Here is a 16,453-nt window from a genome sequence, read left to right as displayed (position 1 = left end):
GTGTAGGAAGAGATAAAGCAGATAGTTAGATTAATCCAAGTTTGGGGTCACCAGAGCAAATGGGGTAGAAAGAAAAGTGGCAGAATATTTTGTTTCATCTCAGGCTTTAGTTTGGAAAAGAGGAAGTAAAGCCAAGAGGAATAGAAAAATTGATAGGGAGGATTGAAAAGACATTAGTGACTTCCTATGACTTCTTAACATTATAAATGAATGGGAAATACATATTTCACAATTAAATATTCTTTACAACATTTGGTGTTGAAAGATAAATCAATTCTAAAAAGGAAGGGTCAGCTGCACAAAATCTGCATGTGCCCTTTAAACAAGCAAGGCTGGCTGCGAAGTCTGGAGAGTTGCTGAGAGCTGAAATTTGGTTAACTGTAGAAACATCTGGTTACAGTGGGAAGAGTTAACCAAGGATGCTAATGCAGATGAAACTTCTTATATTAGAAATTAGTCGATTTTGGGCCTCTTTTAGAAGGAAGTTCTAAGAAGTATTATAATGCTAAGCAATCTGAAATTGGAAGCAGAAAATGCTCTCAGAGATATGGGGGTGGCACCTCCACTCACCACCCATCTGATCCTCCATTGACCACAGCCTGTCATGGTGCCTTGACTTCACCAGGGGAACCATGTGGATAGATTATGAAAGATTCCATTAGATGCCAATATCTCAGGAAATAAGAAGTGCCTCTGCCAATTACTGCCAAGCATATTTTAGATGTATTTAAGGGATCACATTGAAGAAAACCTTGTGGAGAACTGTATTTGCATAGATCATACTGGTGCCTGGAAAAAGGGGAAGCATTAAAGTGCGGAGAAGTGGACACAGGAGATGTGGGAGCTTTCAAGCACAGAGTTTCAGTGTGTGTGCCTTGGTTCAGGCAGATAAGATGTCAGGCCACTCTAACATTTATAGATACCTGGTTTCCTGCGTTACTAAACAGGATAAACATGTTTTCAGGTGTCTAGAAAAAGCAGCATGCTGTCTTGTTCAAAGGCACTGTGGGTTAGACCAGAACATTTTCAGTGTTATTAGCCCTCACACCATTTTTAAATACCATCAGCTGCCTAGTTTTCACAGGTGGTAAAATCTATTTCAAGTTATCTTACACTGACCCAACTGAAGTAAGCTTTCTTTCTTCCAGTTTGCCTATTGGAAACCTTGTGTTCTGCTATGCTGGGTGAGGAATCACAGCTGAAGTCAAGTATAATTTAAATGCAAGCCAGTTGTGGGTTGGTAATAATTTTTTGGAGAATAAGAAATTATATTTTTATTCTATATGTCCATGCATTACAAAAATTAAGTATTTAAAGTCTGCAGTTCCCTTGTTCTTAAAAATTAGTCCAATCTATTTTGTTTGGGGAAAGTCTAGACTGATTACTGTAGGCAATCCAATAATTAAAAATAAATGGGGCTTCTAATGTGGGGGATTTGTGTCCTGCACAAAGTTGGTACACTACTGCAGTGAGACAGAAAGACTCTGAACTTGAAAAAGATGATGAAGGACTGAATTTTGAGTCCTTCCAGACACCTATTGTCTGCATGACCAGGGGCATATCTTATGACTTTCCAGAACCTCCATTTCCTCACTGTTAGGGTGAAGATTTCAATGCCTTCATCACAGAATGTCTGTGAAGATCTGATGAAATAATGGACATGAATACTTTGTAAGCTCCATGGTGAAAAAAAAAAAAAAAGAAGGCATGTGAGGACCTATGATTATCCACGATGTAAATACACCCATTTTGACTGGGGGCACTGCCCTTTGCCCAGGCAGTCCTTTAATCCAAGTCTATCAAGGGCTCATCATTTATCAAGAGACTCAGAAAGTGATATGTTTTACTTTCTTGGCTTGTGTGTGCTGATCCTCAGCCACTCACTTGATTTGAATGTAGCCCATCAAATAAAGGAGGTTTCAGATGAGAAGATTGAGGGAATGATAACATTCTCTCCCGTCTATGAATTTTTCATTTTATTCCAAGACAGTCAAAGTGTAGGTCAGTCCTCTCAGGTTTGAACAGAAGGTCGAGGAGAATATTTTCTCAGTTTCTATTTGCAATTCAACTATTGCCTCGCTGTGAGCCTTGGGGGCTCACTGGCCAAGCTCTGGTATCTTCAGGATGATCAGAAGGAGAATGGAGCCTCTAGCTGAGGAGCTCTGTCACAAATCTTATTATTTTATCCAAGACCTTAGAATTATTGGGACTTCTTTTGCACTCACTGATAAGAGAGTATTATTATATAACAATTTTACTTCTATGGTTTGTTATTTCTAGGGTAGACTACTATTGACATTTAGTCAGAATTGCCTGACTACTAATTTAGAAGATTTCAGTCACACTCAAATCCAAAGGCCTTGGCCGGCTGAAGCCATGGTTCCTGGGATAACTGGATATCAAAGCTACTGGACTGGGGTTTAGACACATAAACCACCAGCATCAGCATTAATCACTTTAACAATAAGCTATTTTGAGCAGGCAGCTGTCAGAGTAAAGCTGGGAGGGAGGGAGGAGAGCAAGAGGTGGTGTGATGTGGTGGAAATAGTTCTGGGTGGAGGTTAGGGCATCTTAGGGGCTGTTCTCTCTCCCACCTTGGATGAGTCCCTTTCCTTCCTCAGACTTTTTTGGAACAGAAGGGATTCGACTGCTTTTGAAACTTCATCTAGTATTAACATTTGGTGATTCTATATTCATCGTTAGATTCATTCACCCATAAGAGTTTTGCTTCCCTCTGATATTTCTGAGAAAGGTAAATTAAATTTTTCTTTCTATGGCTGTAAATTTTTCAATGTTTCCCCTTGGCTCTTAGAAGAACCTTAACATGGCCCTGAGTATGTGAACTCTGCTTACTTGTGTAGTTTCGCCATTTGTCAGATTTCCCTCACTTTCTCTTTTTATCTTTCCCCCCTTCTCTAACTCCCTACCCTTCAGGTCAGAACTCAAATACTTCTGCCCTCTCTCGGGCCACATTTGACTGTTCCTTTGCTTACTCCTTTAGTATGTACTCTCTGCTTCTGCCAAACACTGTGTTCCAGGCCTTTGAAGTAGGACCATGAGGTTAGAGTGCACAGCAGGAGCCCAGAATATTTGTTTGCTGCTGAGATGTGAATGTTGGGCAGTTTTCAAGAATCACCTTTGCTTACCACTATATAGAAATGGCTTCCTATTAAATGTCTCTCTGTTGAGCTAACAGGAAAAAAATATATATATATATATTTTTTTTTCCTCACACTCCTCTGACTTGTATATAAGGAAAACAGAAATGAACAGGTTGTAAAGGCCCTTATAAATACTAAGTTTCTTCATAGTGCTCCTTCCTCACACCTGTCCATAAACCAACGTTTTAGAAGCTGGACCAATTTAGAAGATGATGTAGTTTGGAATAATATAGACTTATTTATTTATTTTTTTTCACTGAATTGATGGAGGTCACATTGGTTAATAAAATTATATAGGCTTCAGGTGTACAATTCTCTAATACGTCATCTGTATATTGTATTGTGTGTCCACCACCCAAAGTCAAGTCTGCTTCCGTCACCACTGATCCCTCCTTTACCCTCTTCTACCTCCCCTTCTCATCCCCTCCCCTCTGGTCATCACCCTACAGTTGTCTGTGTCTATGGTTTTTTGTTTTGTGTTGTTTTTATAGAGGGGACCCTACAAAGATCCTTTCATTTTGAAAGCAAACAACAAAACAGAACTTGTAAACACGGCTATGTTCCCCGAAGTTTCTGACCCTTGAGCAAACAATGCTTCCGTTTCGAGAGGCTCTTGCTCTGAATGGCTCAGCCAGAACAGCCGATGGGAAGTTATTTTCTGGCACCAGAGTAGCCACGGCAATATTATGGCAAGGCATTGATAAAATTAGGCCAATGGTTAAGTTGGGATTAAATTGGGTCCTTAATTGGATGTGTAAAAATGAAGTACCGACAGGTTTGAATTCCTACATTTGCCAATGACTCATTCCCAGAAATATTTCTAGGGCTAGGTTTAGGAGAAAAAAAGTCACTGATTTGATTTAACATTGCTCAGTTTTACATGAATTAGACACTGTTTAACTGTGTTTTCTTCTCTGAATTAGCCGTAAAAAACGTATTTTACATTCTTCTAGTTATGGGGAAAGTGTGGTAGATAAAAGTATCAAAATACTCCCTAATCATCTTTTAACCACATGTAACCTTGGCTATATGTTCTAGCCTGCTGATTTTAAACTATTTTGCTTTTTAGTTCCAGTTTTCCTATACAACTTTTCAGTGAAATAGTGCACGCTGCTGTACCACACACAAGCACACAAATATGTACATGTATGTGTGCATGCACACACACCATTGCATAGTGTTGACCTATATAAGGGTGAAAGCCGGAAAAACCCTTCACATCCATCTTGTAAGGTTCCTCCCCCTCCTCCTTTGGTTTTTCAGGGAGTCTCTCACAGTTTTTCCAGTCCATTTCAGACTATGCTCTCCAATCACTACTAGCCACAAATGCAGTCTCAGGCTGATCCATTAAAATATTCATCCCATATAAAAATAAGAGAATTTGAACTTCATTTAATTTTAAAGTTTCTCTTTTTCCCCCAAGCCTGATAGATTTTAGGAGTCTGAAGTTTGGAAGGATATGTGGTCAGTTTATTTTTTATCTCCTAGCTCCTCCTCTTCCTTCTCCTCCTCCTCCTCCTCCTCCTCCTCCTCCTCCTCCTCCTCCTCCTCCTCCACCTTCAGTAGTTCATTAGTTATGGTTTTTGACCCCACAAGGGTTGGAAAGGGAGGGGATGGAAAGTAAGTTTCCAGAAAGGTTTTTCTTTCCCCTCAGTAATTTAGACTGGTTTGTGGCAAATGCATGGTGCTATCTTTTGCTTTTCGTATGTGCCAGAAGAAAACTCCCTTTAGCTGTGTAGGAAGGAATCAAATTATTGGTTGACAGCCCCAGCTGTGGGCTTAGAGAATGAAGGCCGCTTTGCATCATGTTGTGGAGCGGCTTGCCAGAGCTCTACAGGAAAAGCTGCACTGAGTCCCGGCATGACGACAGCAGGCGTGGAGGAGCGTGCTGTCATTCTTAGTGTGCTTTAAAAGCGAAATGCTGGCAGCAAGAACCTTGTGGAGTCATTTTTCTCTAAATACAGATTCGGGAAGTGCACCTTTTAAAATAGGTCATTTCTGGAGTGCCACCTTAATTCTACCTGCAGGCCCGAAGACAGACTTCTTTGAGGAGAAGTGCCTTGCATTTTCAGTGGCCAGGATTATGTGTAACAACACTTGTATGGTGATGGGTTACAACTGATTGAAACAGACTCTAATAATTGACAGCAAAAAAAAATATAAGATTTAACTTTATCTAAAGAAATGATTCATCCTGGAACTTCAAAATGACTGTCAAACAAGCACTTTATTTTAAACATACTTTATAGGCAAAAGTGAAATTGCATTTGACTTACCGATATAAAACATTCTTATAAGTAAGGAGATTTTCCTCCCTTGACAGTCAAAACATTAAAACAAAAAAAACCCCACAAAACAATCTATATAATAAAAGGGTAATATGCTAATTAGACCAGGAGACCTTCTGGACATCCTTCCAGATAAAGCCATGGTAGTGGGGCAAAGGCAGAGGTGATCAGGCCAGCAGGGAAAGGCAATTGGAGGTGAGCAGGCCAGCAGGGAAAGGCAATTGGAGGTGAGCAGGCCAGCAGGGGGGCAGTTGGAGGTGAGCAGGGTGGCAGGGGAGCAGTTGGAGGCAATCAGTCTGGCAGGGGTGGGCAGTTAGAGGTGATCAGGTCAGAAGGGGAGGCAGTTGGGTTGGATCAGGCCAGCAGGCAGAGTGGTTAGGGGCGATCAGGCAGGCAGGCAGGTGAGTGGTTGGGAGCCAGTGATCCCACAGGGATCAGGCCTAAACTGGCAGTCGGACATCCCCCTGAAGGGTCCCAGATTGGAGAGGGTATGGGCCTGGCTGAGGGACACCCTCTTCATGCACCGAGTCACTAGTTTATATATATAAAACCCTAATATGCAAATAGACCAAACAGTGAACAAACCAACAACCGGTAATTATGACCTGTGCTAACCACCAAGAGGCATGTGCAGAACATGGTGGGCATCAGCCACAGTGGTATGGTGAAACAGGTGAGCGGGGGCACCAGACCAAGGTGGGACACTGGTCATTGTCATTGGAGAAAGCCTCTGGTAGTTACTGAAAATTCTTTGCTTCCCCCACACTGTGGTCCCACCCTGTGCTCACACTGGCTGCCAGCTCCTGGCACTGGCCCTGATCACTCAGGGCCATCAGCGGGTAGGAGTGGCAGCTGGCCACCAGGATTGCTCCTCATAGCGTCTCCACCTCCCCCTGCTCCTGGTGGGCGAGCAGGGCCAGCAGCCACTGCTCTCACCCACTGTTGTCTATGGACCTGCTCGCACCCGCTGCTGGCACTAGCCCCAATGGCTCTACTCCATCAGCGGGTACGAGTGGGGCCAGCACTGTCAGCACATGGGAGCGGCGGTGGTGGCAGGAGGGGACTGCTGGCGGACCAGGGGCTGCTGTGAAAGGGGCCAGGTGGGGGTCCGGAGGATGGGCCAGACCCGCCACTGTGCCCACCGCAGCCTCGCGGCCCACAAATCCTTTCAAGGTGCACTGGGCCCCTAGTAACAAAAATATGCACTAAAGTATAAACATGAACTAATGAATATATTGTAATGTTAGAATAGGATGTGTTTACCTTAAATCTGATACTAGCATATTCCCAATATTCAAAATGAAAAATTATAAAGTAATTATTAATTTATGAAAACTCATTGCAAGCTTCATTGGAATAGTTACCTCTCATTGCTTTTATAAAAAGTATTAACTTAAAAAAAATCATTTTAGCCTGGTCAGTGTGGCTCAGTGGTTGAATGTCGACCCATGCACCAAGAGGTCACTGGGTTCAAGTCCCCATGAGGCCACATGCCCAGGTTGAGGGCGTGCAGGAGGCAACCACTCGATGTTGATATTTGTCTCTCATTGATGTTTCTATTTCTCTCTTCCTTTCCCTTCCTCTATCTCTAAAATCAATAAAAACATATTTTAAAAAAATGTATTTTATTGATTTTTTACAGAGAGGAAAGGAGCTGGATTGAGAGCTAGAAACGTTGATAAGAGGGAATCATCGATCAGCTGCCTCCTGCACACCCCCTACTGGGGATGTTCCCGCAACCAAGGTATATGCCTTTGACAGGAATCGAACCTGGGACCCTTCAATCCGCAGGCTGACACTCTATCCACTGAGCCAAACCCGTTTTGGCAGAGCAACAGACCTTTGAAAGCCATATTGTGTAAACTTGTATCTTTTGAGTGCACAACACTGCTCAGTGCTAAGGAGTGCAAAATAAAGTGCAAGAGTTTTTCCCAGAAGCTTAAAATTTCACGGAGAAGGCAAACTAGATTCTCAAGGCTCCAGTTAGTGCAGAGCAGGCAACAAGGAGTGTTTCAGTGACCACAAGAGCATTGGGAGGCGAGGGGGGGGGGGTCATTGGAATGTGGAGGTTACATCACATCGTGGTCCAAGTGCACGTAAGCTACAGTTGGATTCAGAGCAGTATCCAATTAAAATGTGTGGGGGGAAATGGTGGGGACTGTGCAAGGGGAGGCTGGGGGGACGCTGGGGGAAGGGACTAGCTAATAAAAACACTAGTGGATGGTAATGACTATAATAATATGTAGGAAAGGGTAGTGAGACTAACTTTTCTCAAGCTGAGGGCCTATATTGGAGAGAATGTCACATCCAGAAAACTGTAGCTACATTGCAAGGGGCAGAGAAGGGTGTCACTGAGAAGGACAGTGGGGAAAATGCTGAAAACAGAAAGGAGTTCCTGTGCTTTGGGAAAAGGCCATGATCGTGTCTTAACATCTTAGTGATGGTTTCTGGGGACTCAGGAGAAAAGGAGGGAAGATCAGATTTGGAAAAGAGCGTCTGACTTTAGAGCAGATGAGGTTGTCCTGCCTGCCTCATCTCCTCAATGCCAACCTCTTCCCACCATATCTACTAAATCATCCTTAAGAAGATAATAACTAGTAACTAGTTATTATTATCTTTATTGATGGGAATATAATTTAAAGAAACCTACTAGCAAATCTATGGTTTTATCCCCCCCCCTTTTTTTAATTCAATCTATATTCAATTGGTATTTATGATGTATCAGTAACAGTGTTAATCCATCTGTAATGGGAGATGTGGAGGAAATGTAAAAGGCAGCAAGGGAGAGAGTCTACAGAATTCTTAAGATGTAAAGACTTCAGTGGGATGCTACTGTGGCTAATTTTAAGGCTAGTCCGTCCCCGCCCCCGCCCCCCCCCCCCCCATCACATACACACACACACACACACACACACACACACACACACACACTTTCTCTTATATTCTATAACAATTTTTCTCTTATGCTTACTTTTACATTTTATCTTAAAAAGATCTTAATGTATATTTTTAAAGCCATCTCATATACTTTGTGAACAAGGCTGCAAATAAATAAAATCAAAGTAAGAAAACTTCACTCCAATGCCTGCCAATATTTTTCATTTGTGTTTTCTTCCAACCTTTATCCATATAAATAGATATTTTTACACATATTTGTAGTTGGCATATTTGAGTAAAAGGAAAAAAAATGTTCTTTTTCAAGGAAGCATGACACAAAAGGACTGTAAATACTTTAGGGGGTCTCAGGCATAGGATCCCTGGTGACTCAACTATCACTTCTATCCTGTTGGTGGAGTGGCATCAGGTAGGCAACTCGCAGAGAGCAGCTGTGTTTAGCCAAGGTGGGTTGTGTGATAAAAGGGAGGGGACTGGCCACATGCTGTCTGACTCATCCTCTCAAGCACACGTGTCAGTTCCTCCTGCAGTTGGGACAACCTCCTTCCAAAGACAGAACATGACTGTAAAAGTAACTTTCCTGGGCCGTTAACCTCCGTGGACCAAATTTCAGGAACTAGTAAGTGCTGGGAGTCAGCAAGTCTTCAATAAATCACATGCATAGTAGCACCATTATTACTTGCTTTGGCCCTTGTACAATTGCCCTTTGGAACTGCAGCCTCTACTTCTGTGCACTTCTGATTCTCCCCCAGGATCCGTAGCAATCTGCTGGCTATTGAAGGAATACTGAAATGGAGCTACTTTCACTATTCCTTCACTCCCTCACACTTAACGTTCAAAGCTGGCATATATGTATATAAATCATATAAAATACATGTGATATGTAATATACAAAACTTTAGATCAGAGCTGTTCCACCATAAGTTTTAAGATCCTTTTGGGAGGCCGGGGGGTAATAAGTAGCAAGAGATGGCAGATAACATACAGCATACTTTTGAGCGTGGATTTTAATCATTACTCTACAATTACTGGTATTGTTATCACTGACAATTTAACTTCCTGGGTCCTCAGTTTCTTTGTCTTTATTTTGGTACATTTGTGTTCTCCTCAGAGTCTGTGAGTTTCACTAGAGTGAAGAACACGAATGGCACAGTAGTTGGTCTATGCAGGCAACTAGTGCATGTCTGAAGGTCATCTGCCGAAGGCTAAGAGAGTGTGGCCTGCATCATAGTGAAGAGGCTCTCCTTACTAATCTGAACACAGGCTCAGTGATTTCTGCCTTCCTCCTGGTAATTCTGACTACCCAGATCACAAAAAGAGAGTTTTCTACTGAGGCCAAACCAAGCCCTCATTTACATACCAAGTGTGCTGCACTAGAATCTTGACATTCCCTAACTCCAAATTCCAGGCAAAGATTCTTTGGCTCAGGGACCTGCATATCAAGGGGCTTTGATGTTAATGGATACGAAGAATCCTAACTTATGAAAGAGAGAATTAAAAAGAGGTGGGAACCCAACTGTACTTGAGTCAGAGCATATGGTTGTGGCTCGATCTGCCTTCTGGTGATGTAGGCATAGGAATTTAATTCCTTGAAACACGGGTTCACGAAGGCTCCTTGGGCAGCTTTAGAGCTATGCTACTTTGGGAAAGTGATATAACTTCTGAGCCCCTCATCTGTTCATTTGAACCCATAATATCTGCAGTTTCTTTTCTAGGGCTCTTAGGAAGTCCATGTGATATGTAGGCGGGCTTTTTGTAAATGGTGCAACTCTAGAAATACACGCAGTTATTATTATGCTCTTGTATAGGTTTTTTCTAGTTATTGGCTGATTGACTTTTTTCAACAATCTTGTTCCTGTATAACTGAACTCCTGAGCCGTCTAAGATCCTAACCTCCAACAGATATTACATTTTAGGGAGAAAAGTCATTTTTCACTTGATATTTTTGTAATCATTTGTCATAATTAGGCAGAATTTTGCTGGTTAAGATATGATTTTAGGAAGGCCTTATGTGTGCTCCATTCCCAAATATATTCTCAACAAACCTGCTAACATTGTAAAGTTTTGAAATTGAGAATTCACTTCATTGTCACTCTTCTAGTGGAATGACATTTTAAGCTCTGTCATTCATACACATCTTATCAAGAATTGAATTCATTTAATCATTTCTATGTTTGCAATAGATGAAAGGAAATGAAACATAAGCTAAAAGGGGTGAGGGCCAAAGTCTCAGAGAAATAAGAGTAAGAAGAGAGCACAGTGGTATCCTAGAACTAATATTGGAATTTTACCTTCTGTGGGTGGTAGACTATTTGGACTATGTCTAATGATTTATATTGCTTTTGTTTTCTAGGTGACCAAGGATCAAACAGAATTATCTAGAAATAGCTATATTCTACATCAGAGCCAACACACTTGGTGTGGAGGAAAGAGAAGAGAAATGGATCTTACCCAACAGGTCTTGTGTCTTCAATGGCTCTGTCCACTGGGATCAAATCGCTGAGGTAGACATTGAAGTTTCCTTCTTTCCATCTTCTTTCTGCCTCCTTCTCCTTTCCTGGGGGCACAGCCACAGGACGTCCAAACTGCCCTGGGGCTTTGGGGTCCCTTGGAGAAAGTGTCAGATCGATCCTTAATACTTGGTGCATTTTGCTGTCCTTAGGTGAAATGGCTTTTGTATGCCTTTGATTGAGTTCTTCCTGCTGGACCTTGGCATTTAAGCTGATTTTTGCTGACTTTAGTCCTCCAGCTAAGATGTGATTAGTTTGAGACACTGTTGCTCTCTGTTGAGCTAGTGAAGAGAAGGATGCCTCACTTCTGTTCTTGGAAATATGTTTTCTTTGTCCTTCACCCAATACGAAAGGAAATACAGTTTTCATTTTAGGATGAGAGATCTGTTTGGTGTTTGCCTTTAGCTCCTCTTCCTTCGTTATAATCACAACATGGCTTTCAGAAAAGTTGAATTTCTTCCCACCAGCCACTTTGGCTCCATCATCCCTTGGCAAGTCTCCCAACTGTGCCTCATTAATAGATTGCTTCTTTAAGTGATTTAAATTGGCAGAGAACTTGGGAAAGGGAAGGTTCTTATTGGCTCTGTGTTTATATGCGGTTGGATATTTTCTCTGAGCCTCAGTTTTATTTAAGGTTAAGGCTTCCCTAGATTTTGGCACTGGTGGACTGGCAGAGAATGTCCTCTCATTTGCTGCGGCCTGAGATACCTGGTTTGGTCTGTCACTGTTAAACCTGATGGCCACATCCAGGCTCCTTTCAGCGGCTTGTTTTGATGTGTCACTGCTGTGACTATGTCTCTTCTGGGCCTCCTGGATTATACCAAAAGGTCTTGCGTTTAGAGATAGTTGGGGCGATGGAGTTCCTCTGGCTGCTATGAATGTGGTTTTCTGAGCCCCCTGAACTTTCATTTGCTTTGCGGTCACAAGGCGAGAATAGGCTTCAGGTGTGATGGCATGTACCTCTGTCATGGGCTTGGTCAAAGTCACAGGAAAGGTCTGCAGATGTGCAGGATGCCACAGAGGTGCAATCTTGACACTTCCTGGAGCTTTCTGTATCCGTCTTTCCTTCTGGATTTGGTCCAAATCATCTTCAATCTTGAGCCCATGCTCCTCCGTCTTTCTCAAGTTCTCTTTGCCCCATAGCACTTTCCCGTGGCCCCTGAATGGGGGCTTTCTCTCTCTCCTGCTGCTGTAAAGAATTTTCATTTGGTCAGGCTGGACTCTGAACTCTATCCTTTCCCTTCTGACTACGTCTTCCTTCAGAAGCACCCTAGTGTTGATCTCACTGAATGAGAGGCGGAGAGCTGCCATGTCAAAGAGCAGCCAGATGATAGAAGCTACGAATATAAATGCCAGGACTCGCCCACTTCCGCGGAAAAACTTTCGGATCTTGTTCATGGTACAAAGGCTTCCCTTGCTGCCTGCCATCCCTTAGAGGCTGCTTACCTTGAGTGCAGAGGGAGCTGAAGCAGCAGCAGCAGCAGCAGCAGCAGCAGCAGCAGAGCTGCCAGGAGGCGCCCCCTCCCCTGAACACAGCAGGAAACAGCAGTCCAAGGGGAAAGCTCAGCTCCTACCGCTTGTCAGTCTCTGCCTGCGTGGCATTTCACAGCAGCGCATCTGTGCCCGCTGGGCTGGCCCCTGGCTCAACCCTGCGGAGCTCTGTCCTTGGGTCACTCTGGGAGCAGTTGATGCCAGCTGCCAGAGAGTTCAACATATCACTCGTCTTGTCTCCGGGAGCCCATGTCCACCTTCCTACAAGCCCAAGGAAAGGTGGGGGCCGGGCTGGGGCTGCTGCTTCTCTCCTCCCAGTTTTCAGCCTGCACGCTGTAACTCAACACCGCTTCTCATAAGGAAAACATTTCAAGCCATTACCCAGAAAACTTCATTCAGCTCTCACCTCCCGTGTTATGTGAGCGTGTGTATGTTTTCCGGGCAATAAAGGGAAAGAAAGCTATCTCACTCGGAGGGCATGTGTTCCCGGTTTGCAACCCCACCTCCCCCATCCCCGCTCCTTAACCCTGTTGTACCCAGGTCTCCCAATGAGCTGCCTGAGCAATTAATCACTGACCTTAACGTTTCAGCTTTAAGAGGCAGCAGCTTACAGAGGGGCCTAGCATACTCTCACTTCCAGAGGTGGATGTGTAAGTAAGCCCTCTTTGGAGGGTTATCCAAATGTTTGTAAGTCAACTGTTTATTTTAAACGAGTCCATCTATTTTTGTTACTTTATTTAATAACGTCATATTGCTGTAAAAGTTTCTAAAGTCCTACTCTCAGTTCAGATGCTTATCTTATCACAGACCATCAGTGTGCCAATTGCACTGAACTTGGACCAGACTTTGAGTGGCACTGGTAGCTGAGCGGTTCTCACATAGGCTTTGCCTTAAAATCACTCTGAGGAAGCCCCTCTAATTTCTGATTAATTGGTGGGGGGCGGGGGGGAGAGGAGATGACAGTCCAGAAGCTTTCCAAGTCTTTCTAATGTAAAGCCAAAGATGAGAATCACTGGCCTACAATACAATGCCTCACTGTTTTCTGTTTGTTTATTTTTGTTTGTTTGTGTGCGTGTGTGTGTGTGTGTGTTTTTGTTTGTTTGTTTGTTTGTTTGTTTTGGAGGGTGGGGTTTGAACATGGAATTTTTGGGAAATTCCTTCTCATACAGAGTAAAACTTAACAACTGAATCATAACCTGCATTTTAACATCACCTGTGATCAGCGTTGTCCATACACTTTGAGAAGCACATCGGCATGATCTGCAGATGGCCATGCCACTTACCACTCTCATATCTGAGGAGTATAGTATCTCTGCTTTGACATCATCTCAGGCTCCCAAAAACATGGGAAAGGAAGAAGGAAAGCTTCTGAATTTTTTATACTTACACACTGCCTTGGTAGCACTTGGCCTTTAAGTTTATACATCGGCTCAAGGGAGGGAACCCTGATAAACGCAGCTATGGTAGGCTTCTTGGATCCATAACTGTTTTGTTTGTTTGTTTGTTTGTTTGTTTGCTTGTTTTTTATTCAGAGACTGCTCACTGATTTGGAATACCCACAGGGACTGCAACCTTGGTAGCTCCGCCATTTCCTCCATGAGCCTCTCCTCGCCTCACCTCCTCCATCCTTCCAATGTCTATTGGGTGTTTTCCATGGCTCAGGTGCTGTGTTTGGTGTCAAGGATGTTGAATAAAAAGACATACTTCATGCCTTTGAGGTTTTACAATCCGGTAGGTGAACACAAGCAGGTAGGTACATATAGAATCCTCAACAAGCAATAATGAGAGAATAATATCCCAGATTCTCTGGGGATGCAGTTTGGTTTTAAAACGCACCAATGACTTTTGAAGAAGCTATCCATAGGCCTTAGGGACGAGTAAAAACTTAACAATCTCTGCTCAGACTGTAGTCTAAGAAAATAAATATTAGTTGGGTAGTGAAAGGTAGATAAATTAGCCAAAGCATAAAAGTGAAGAGAGGGCACTGTCCTTAGGAGAAGCACAGGTTTCTGAACACCAGCATGATCAAAAACACAGGCTTTGGTGTTAGCTTCTATGCATGTGTGCATGTGCCTGTGTGTGTGTGTATGTGTGTATGTTCAAGATATTCCAAACACTTTGTCCAGCTCTTTTTATTGAGAACCAAGCAAAGTGTTTGGGATATCGTGGGCACACACACACACACACACACACACACACACACAATGAGGAAGCCACAATTATAACTATACTTTGTTATCAAGGGAACAAAAGCTTAGAGAGGTGACACAACTGGTAGAGTGTGGAGGAGTTGGATTTCGAATAAATGACTGCATGATGCTACAGTTCATGTGCTTAAATACCACTGTACCACTTCTCTAGCTGTATGGCTTTGCAAGTTAGTTAATTTTATGTGTTTACTCAGCAGTGAAAAAGAAAAGAATTTCTGCTTTTCAGGTTAATGTGAAAATTTCAGAATATAATTTAAAGGTCTTGTTACCTAGAATGTACTCCACTAATGATAGTCACTGCCATTAATACTGTTGCAGATAGGAATATGGGTACAAGTGGGATAGAATATACTAGCTTGTATTAAAAATTAAATAGAAGACCGATAACTAACATGATTTAAGCAATGGAGCACCAAGTATACCTGTGTATTTTTTTCTGCTGCTTCTATTTCCTCTTATTATGGATTTTATTAATGAATAATTATTTACTGAGAGATAATTACACGCCCCCAAATGAAATAGGAGACATTGTTTCTGCTCCTAATGACCTTAAAACTCCACTGACTAGAACACCCTCAACCCAAACATGGCACAACTATTAAGAGTCTATATTCTAAAATAAAATGAGAAATGTTTGTTTTTTTTCTTTTTCAGTATCAGGGATAAGTGGTTTACATTAAAGAGAATAATGATAAGCTGCACATGCATCTCTGAATTTGAATTTAATTTAAATTTTGGGATTACAGTTTGAAGACAATATGGAAAAAAGAAATTTGAATAGGAAAACTTAGTAAATATTACATATTGTTTTGCTTTCTTATTTTTAACATAGTCATTTTTTTCTTCAAATTTTTTTTTGAGATAAAGACACATTGTATTTAACAGAATAACACTATCCTGTGAGCAAAACCCACCCACACACAAAGAGAATGTTAAAAGCATAATTTAAAGGCTGGAGTTATTGCTATATCCATGTGTAGCATACACATAACAAGTGAGAATCTTATTCCATTTAACCTGTTCTTCCCTTGAAGAGGTATGAATATAACAGTGGCAGCCATTTACACATTGGTGTATGTCTCCTTTTTTATAAGTTTTGGAAGCTGCTTAAGAAAGAGCCTCAGTTCCTAAGGTCCAGAGAATGAGGCTACTGTGGTCTTCTCTTAGACATTTATTCTTGAAAATGGTTCCTTGTATTAGTGGTTGTACATACATCATAATCAATTAAGTCTGACTTAAAGGAAAGATAATATACTGTGCTTAGACTTCAGTTTTCATTTGATTCTTGAAAAGAGGGGAAAATCAAACATTCGTGCTTTATAGCTCCCTGACCAGTATTAATATTTTATTTTGATTAGGAATAAAGTTAATAAAGTTAAAAGTAAAAATTTAGTATCTTCTTTGGATAAAGAACTGTGCTAGGTTTCATAAGAGAGAAAATGTGATCTGCCTTAATCATTTTTGGCTCAGTGAATAGAGTATCGGCGTGTGGACTGAAAGGTCCCAGGTTCAATTCCAGTAAAGGGCATGTATCTTAGTTGCAGGCACAGCCCAAGTAGGAGGTGTGCAGGATGTTTCTACCTCTCTATTCCACTCCCTTTCTCTCTGTAAAAAATTAATAAAATATATTTTAAAAATAAAGAAAATGAGAAGATCCCTGAAGGACAAGTTGTCAGTGAGCCCAAAACTTGTAACTCAAATACTAAGTTAACATAGGTTTGATTAATTATAAATTTGGGGATAAAAAGAGAAAATAGCTCATGGAGATTCTGATAAGGGTGTTATTAACTGAGACAGAAAAATGCTTTGAGTGAAAAGAGAAGTTTAGGTTTAAACATGTTGTATTTGAAATATGTGTGAATTATATAATCATATATACAGTGTATCTCCCCAAAATG

At 41.8% G+C, this 16,453-nt stretch overlaps 1 protein-coding gene across 1 annotated transcript in view; it reads right to left on the bottom strand.

Moving 5' to 3' along the window:
- The window catches only part of GALNT5 (polypeptide N-acetylgalactosaminyltransferase 5), a 45,337-nt gene extending 32,525 nt beyond the window's left edge, over positions 1 to 12,812 (bottom strand). Inside the window, exon 1 of the mRNA XM_084891459.1 lies at positions 10,796 to 12,812. Within this exon, the coding sequence (XP_084747585.1) occupies positions 10,796 to 12,282 (1,487 nt within the window). The 5' untranslated portion in view covers positions 12,283 to 12,812. The remainder of the gene's footprint in view (positions 1 to 10,795) is intronic.
- Positions 12,813 to 16,453: the final 3,641 nt, after the last annotated feature.

Source organism: Pipistrellus hanaki (genome assembly GCF_964339955.1).
Source record: "Pipistrellus hanaki genome assembly, chromosome: 8".
Lineage (NCBI taxonomy): Eukaryota > Metazoa > Chordata > Mammalia > Chiroptera > Vespertilionidae > Pipistrellus > Pipistrellus hanaki.
The sequence above is the reverse complement of the archived record's forward strand: the minus strand, read 5'-3'. Positions and strand labels throughout refer to the sequence as shown.